The sequence below is a fragment of the Nestor notabilis genome, unplaced genomic scaffold (assembly GCF_000696875.1).
Source record: "Nestor notabilis isolate BGI_N333 unplaced genomic scaffold, ASM69687v1 scaffold4820, whole genome shotgun sequence".
NCBI lineage: Eukaryota > Metazoa > Chordata > Aves > Psittaciformes > Psittacidae > Nestor > Nestor notabilis.
This window is the reverse complement of record NW_009911438.1, coordinates 41,663-47,662: the sequence shown is the minus strand read 5'-3', so window position 1 is coordinate 47,662 and position 6,000 is coordinate 41,663. Positions and strand designations below refer to the sequence as shown.

Here is a 6,000-nt window from a genome sequence, read left to right as displayed (position 1 = left end):
CCGGGTGCAGGGTTAGAGCCCTTCGAGCTGAAGAGCAAGTCTGAAGTAGTAGATGGAGCAGCTGTTTTTCAGTGCGGTTGGAAATAGTCGGGAGAGTGCTGCCCGCTACGGACAAGCATGAGGTATTCTGGTCAGTGACAGACACGGTGCCCCGGTGCGGGAGCAGTGCGGGCTGCCCTGTGCACGGGCGTGGTGTGAGTGCGAGTTAGCACTTTGCAGGTGGAGAAGTGCCAAACAGTGAGCTCTTTTAAATGGCATCGCAGTTTCTTAAGGACAGCCCTAAAACTAGACTTGATGCAACCCCAGTAAATATATTGAGTGCAGTAGTCTAATATGGAAAACTACGAGGCACTTAATTCCTGTGATCTGCTGAAGACCTTTATATCTCTGTGATATGTAAAGGCACATTGGTTTATTACGAACTCTGTTAAGTTACATATTTTTTTCTTCATGTGAGAATTTTCCTTTGTGTCACATGTAATACCTTCAGCAAAAGCTGATAATACTCTGTCACTTCTAATGTTTCCATCTGCTATTGGAACCCACTACTGCATTAAAGACTTGTTGGGTGAAGGGAGATCAATAACAGTAATAATTTAAAAAATCCCAAATGCTGGGAGAGGTACCTGTAAGCAAATTATAACAATTGCTCTTGTCAAGAATTACCTGGGGCTTTTTTTTGTGTGTGCGTATGTGTTTGTTTGCAGGGGTTTTGTTTGCTTCTTCAGGTTTTTTTTCTTCCTCATGCTAGGAAAGTTGTATCTGTGTGAAACGTGTTGTGGGGTTTTTTAAGTATCTCTTTCGTAAAGCAGCATTATAGATGCATATGTTCTAGTCTGTCTGGTTGGATTAGACAGCAGTAATTGACAGATAATAATTCCTCCTGTGAATTTTATGGATAATGCACATCAAAGAAGAAAATACAATTTAGCTCTTCTTATGTGGTGTTGAAAATGTTGCAATGTTGTGCCCTTAAAAGCATAAAATCATCCAACTCTTTAAAGAAAAGGACAGTTGAAAGTATGGAGACCTGAATGTGGTGTCATGATTAGCTGTCATGGTATTAATCTGTTCTCTTAATAGAATTATCTTCACAGAAGAAATTTGATGAAATTAAGAAGGCTAATCAGGCTGCAGCAAAAAAGCTAGTGGAAGACCAGTTTAGCTCCTCATCTGAAGAGGATGATGAAGATGCTGAAGTAAAACAAGGGAAGATTTTGGCCAAAACATTTACTATTTACACCAGTCAAACTGGTAATTTTTTTTTCATTTATTGACTTTTCTTTCAGTATGAAAGCATAAACAATACTGTATTATTGGCTGTATATTAAAATTTTTCCATAATTGGAGGGGAAGCACTTTATTCTGATGTCTTGTATTAAAAAAACTTGTTCCCAGCCATGCATGCTGGCAGTACTTCTTGCCATCTTATGTAGAATCAATGGTATAGTTTTGAAACTGTCTTCAATGTTTCTACTTATGTAGTTTTGTAATAATATATATTAGCTTCTCTTCAGAGAAAAAAAATACATTTTTACAGCAGTCTCAACATGTATAGAATATCAGGTCAAACATTACTGATTGCTTTAAAAATATTTGTACATTAAAGATGGAGATGCAAGTGAACTGCAACGTACAAGACAGTACATGAATGAAGCTTTTCAGTCAGGGGCTATGACATGTCTGATCTGCATTGCCTCAGTTAAAAGGAACCAAGCTGTAAGTATTTTTCAGTAGTCTTAGAATAAAACGGATAAAACTGTCTGAATAACTTGTGTTTAATTATATTACTAAGGTGATTCTTGGGATTGATGTTTTTAAATTGGTAGAGTACTGAATGCAACATTTGGCATCTTTGGATTTTTCAAATGTGTGAAGAAATAAGTGCTTAGATATATATAGCTTGTGATCAGAATGTGGATTTTTTGACATATTTGTTATCCTAATGTAAAATAGTTATTTTTAAATTACAGAGAGTAGCAGATGAAAAAGTGAAGTGCTTGAAGTCTGGTGCTTGCAATGTAAGCTAGGTTGTAGCAAACACCAATGCAAGAAATAGGAAGCTAGGAAATATTATTGCTGGATTTATAGCAAGGAACCCAAGATAAACTTTGCTGCTCCAAATGCTAATCAGGTGAAAGAGAAGGGTGGCACATCTGAGAAGGTTGACTTACTTAATATAGCTACATTTTTCATGGCAGAGATTTCAGGACAGATTTTTTTCACTTTTATTGTTATGTGTCAACGTCCCTTTGATGTTCAAAGGCTCAACGCTGTTCGTGTTACTTGAAGCAAATATGTTTGCAGCTGTATGTTTGACATTAAAAGAAAAAAAAAAGCAGAAAATCTTTAACTTCCTATGCTAGATGTACATGGACTACAAGTATCCAATGAAAAGGTAGTAATTAACTTTTTTTTTTTTTTAGAAAGCAATACAATGTTTTGTATGAATTTTTAACATACTTAATCTGTATTTCTTCAGAAGTTGATGTATACCTTCATGTAAGTTCTGTGTCTTGAGAGTTAATCTCATCTCAGCAGAAGTGAGCTGATTTTCTAATTAAGTGGTTTGTTAATTATCTTGAATCTATAACATTCAGTCAAGTGTGTTTGTTGTCTTAATGTCTCCTGTTTAGCTTTAGTTTTGGGGAGTTAGTTACTGTACTTTTACAAACTTATGTCATTGCCTTTGTCCTCTACAAGTTATGGCAAATTCTGCTTGTTTTCACAGTATAATTTATACTGTGAAATATACATAACTCTGTCATAAGTTATTAAAAAATAAAGAAAAGAAAACTGAATTTTTCTGCTGCATTACTCTTACCAGATATCAATATGTGAAAAGTTCCCAAGTCATAAAACTGCCTTTTTGTTATTTAAATAGCTTTTCAGCAGCAGGCTGATAAGGAAGGTTGGTGATTTCACTCCAGAACTGACGAAGAGAGGTACACTGGGAACAACAACATAAATGTTTTGCGATGGATGCAGGATACTGGCAAAATCAACTCTGTCTTAAGCAGATTTGCTTTTAATTCTGTTACATTTTATACCTCTCTTGCTCTTTGAACAAAAGACACTAGGCTGAAAGCCATGCTTCCAATCAGATCTTATTTTTACCATCATTGTATGGAAATTCTAAAGTTTGAAAGAGGGAAAAAAATCTTATTAGTACTTCTGTTACCAGGATGTTTAGAGACCTAGAGTATGGGACAGGGAGAGCTGAGCTTGTTTAGTCTGGCAGAGAGGAGGGTAAGGGATATTGCCCAAGGAAGTTGTGAATGCTCTATCTCTGGCAGTGTTCAAGGCCAGGCTGGACGGAGTTTGGGTGACATGGTTTAGTAGGAGGTGTCCCTGCCCATGGCAGGGGGGTTGGAACTAGATGATCTTAAGGTCCTTTCCAACCCAAATTATTCTGTGATTTTATGATACATTTGCAGCCTCTGTTTAGTTGGAGTTGTGAAGGTGGCTAGAGCCAAAGTCATCTTTGTGGTGTCAGGAGTGTAATAAGGGACAATGGCACAAACTGGGGCTTGGGAGGTGCAGATTGGGTACTAGGAAGGCAGCATGACACTTGGAGTAAGTTGCCCAGGATGGTTGGTTGTGGAATCCCCATCCTTCAGGATTTTCCACCTTTGCTAGGCAAAGTTGTGAGTGAGCTGAGTTAAGTTGGCAATAGTCCTGCTTTGGGCACGAGGTTGTGCTATGTGATAGCCAACAGTGTGTTTAAATCAATATTTCTATGATTCTATGAGTATTTTGGGCTCTTAATGCCTTGGCAAAAATTTCCTACAGGAGCAGGAAAACAGATTATAGGTATGAATCAGTAACAGTAAAAGTACCTGTATTAATCTAACAATAGGTATAATCTATCTTTGGAAACCCATTTTTTAAATGGAAAAATAGCAGTCTTGTGTTTGTTTAGATACTGCAGATTTTCATCAACAGAAACAGAAAGAAATAGAATATAAAGCAATCGGCACTTATATCTGCTCTTTAGGTCTGGAGCTGTTGTGGATGCTTTTGTATATTTCACCTGGTGTGTATCCAGAAGTGGGCCAAGGACAGCCTTTTCCTTGTGTCTTCTGTGACAGATGATGATTTTGGGAAGAAAGATTATCCCTGGCCATGGTGAGCTCTTCATGGTATACTTAAAAAGATACTTCCCTTGGACCGGCTTTGCTTTTTTTTGTATTATTTTTAAATTTTCATTAACATGATTCAGGAATATTTCACAGAGATATTAAAAACCTGCTGCATCAAATTTGTTTCTGAGAAGGTAACTTCCTTTGCATGTATCTCCGCTTCTAGTATTTGTTTCTGAATTGCTTTTCATATTTGTCCGTTATTTTTAAAGTTGTCACTGTGAAATAAATAAATAGACCAAGCAAACCCAAAACCCAACAGTTCTAAAACAGCAAGATTTAGAGATTTATTTTTTTTTTTGTCTCTGTATAACTCAAGTGGTAAAACCAGTCTTGCAGTTTTATGTGGGATTATATAAAGAAGAAGGTAGTATTGTTGCTGCATGAATAATGAAATTTGCTTTTTCAGTAGTTTTGTGTCTGAAAGTTCAGTCAAGGTTTCTCTGCATGTTTGTTCTATGCTTTATTTGCCCACTTACTTTCATGTGGAAACTTATAGTAATATCTGTGAGATGGAGTCCTCTGTGAAATTTGGTTGCAAGTGCCTCCAGATTCAAAAGCTCTGTTAATGTAGGATCTCAGAGAACAGGAAATAAGGTATAAGATTGTTGTCTGGCAGTGTCTCAAGTTGATAATGCCTATTTTACTACGATTCTATTACTAGCTTTGTGTTTAAGCAAAATGTAATGAAAACAGTTTCAAGCAAATGGTATTTTATTTAACTTTTAAGCACATGATAAAACTGTGCAGTCAGTATGGATAAACGCTGTATGGCATGTAATGTATTCTATAGGGGCAAATTGACATTCCGTTTGATAAAAATGAGTACACAGGTCTTTCAAAGCTTCTGTTCTTCTCTGAGGAGGAGCTCCTTCTCTGTTGTCTTTCCTATTGTAGCCAGAAATGGGAGGTGCTTGTTTCTTCTTCATTGCGTTGCCTCCCTTGTCCATGGCTTGCACCAGAAAGCCTTTAAAACCTGTGGCACTAACAAGTTCTAGACCTTGGTAGTCTATCTACTTAGGAATAATGTATTTTTTACTATGTGACACCTTCAAGGATAACAAATAAAGGTGTACATCTTATCATATCTAAGATGCTGAACTGCTGCAGTCTGAAATCTTTTAGATAAAATTTTAAATATTATGCATTGTTCAGTTATCATCACTAACTTTTGTTTTACATAGCTTATAAATTGCCACTGAGAAAACCCTGAATTTTAATCTTTTCTTTTTTTTTTTTTTTTTTTGATTGGTTCTATTTAGGTAGGTTAACTCTTTTTTGCATACATTCCTTTGGTATTACTTGACATAAAAATTGTTTTGTATGCTTGCTATGCTGATTCTTAGAGAAAAAGGATTGTAGTGATAGGACAATTCCTGAGACATTCTAATGAATGTATTGTAAAATCTGACATATAGCAAGACCCTTATTGTATGTGATAAATTTAGTTATGTTGTTATTGGTTACATTAGTTGTAAAAATGTTAATTAGTAGCCTGGTAACAATCTTGGGAAACTGAAATGATAAAAACTGCTTTTCTTTTAAAAAAGTTCCTTTTCTTTTCACTCCGTTTTCCCTTTCTTGTAGTCCAAAATGTAGGTTTGAATACAAACGGTCTGAAACTCCCAGTAGGTATTACTGTTACTGTGGAAAAGTGGAGAATCCAACACTGGACCCATGGCTGGTACCTCACTCCTGTGGTCAAATATGTGAGAGGGAATTCAAACCTCCTTGTGGTCATAAATGTTTGCTGCTTTGTCATCCAGGTAAATCCATTGAGTCTCTTGGTTGTGTGACCTGTATTTATATATAGCTATTACATAGTTTTATGTGAGATCTGCTAACTATATTTAAAATT

The 6,000-nt window shown here is 36.1% G+C and overlaps 1 protein-coding gene across 1 annotated transcript in view; it reads left to right on the top strand.

Annotated features, from left to right (window-relative positions):
- Nucleotides 1-1,083: 1,083 nt before the first annotated feature.
- NFXL1 (nuclear transcription factor, X-box binding-like 1) overlaps nucleotides 1,084-6,000 on the top strand; it is a gene marked incomplete at its 5' end in the record, with an annotated part of 41,694 nt that continues 36,777 nt past the window's right edge. The window contains 4 exons of the mRNA XM_010014734.1: nucleotides 1,084-1,254; nucleotides 1,610-1,719; nucleotides 3,998-4,128; nucleotides 5,730-5,908. Of these exons, the coding sequence (XP_010013036.1) occupies nucleotides 1,084-1,254; nucleotides 1,610-1,719; nucleotides 3,998-4,128; nucleotides 5,730-5,908 (591 nt within the window). The remainder of the gene's footprint in view (nucleotides 1,255-1,609; nucleotides 1,720-3,997; nucleotides 4,129-5,729; nucleotides 5,909-6,000) is intronic.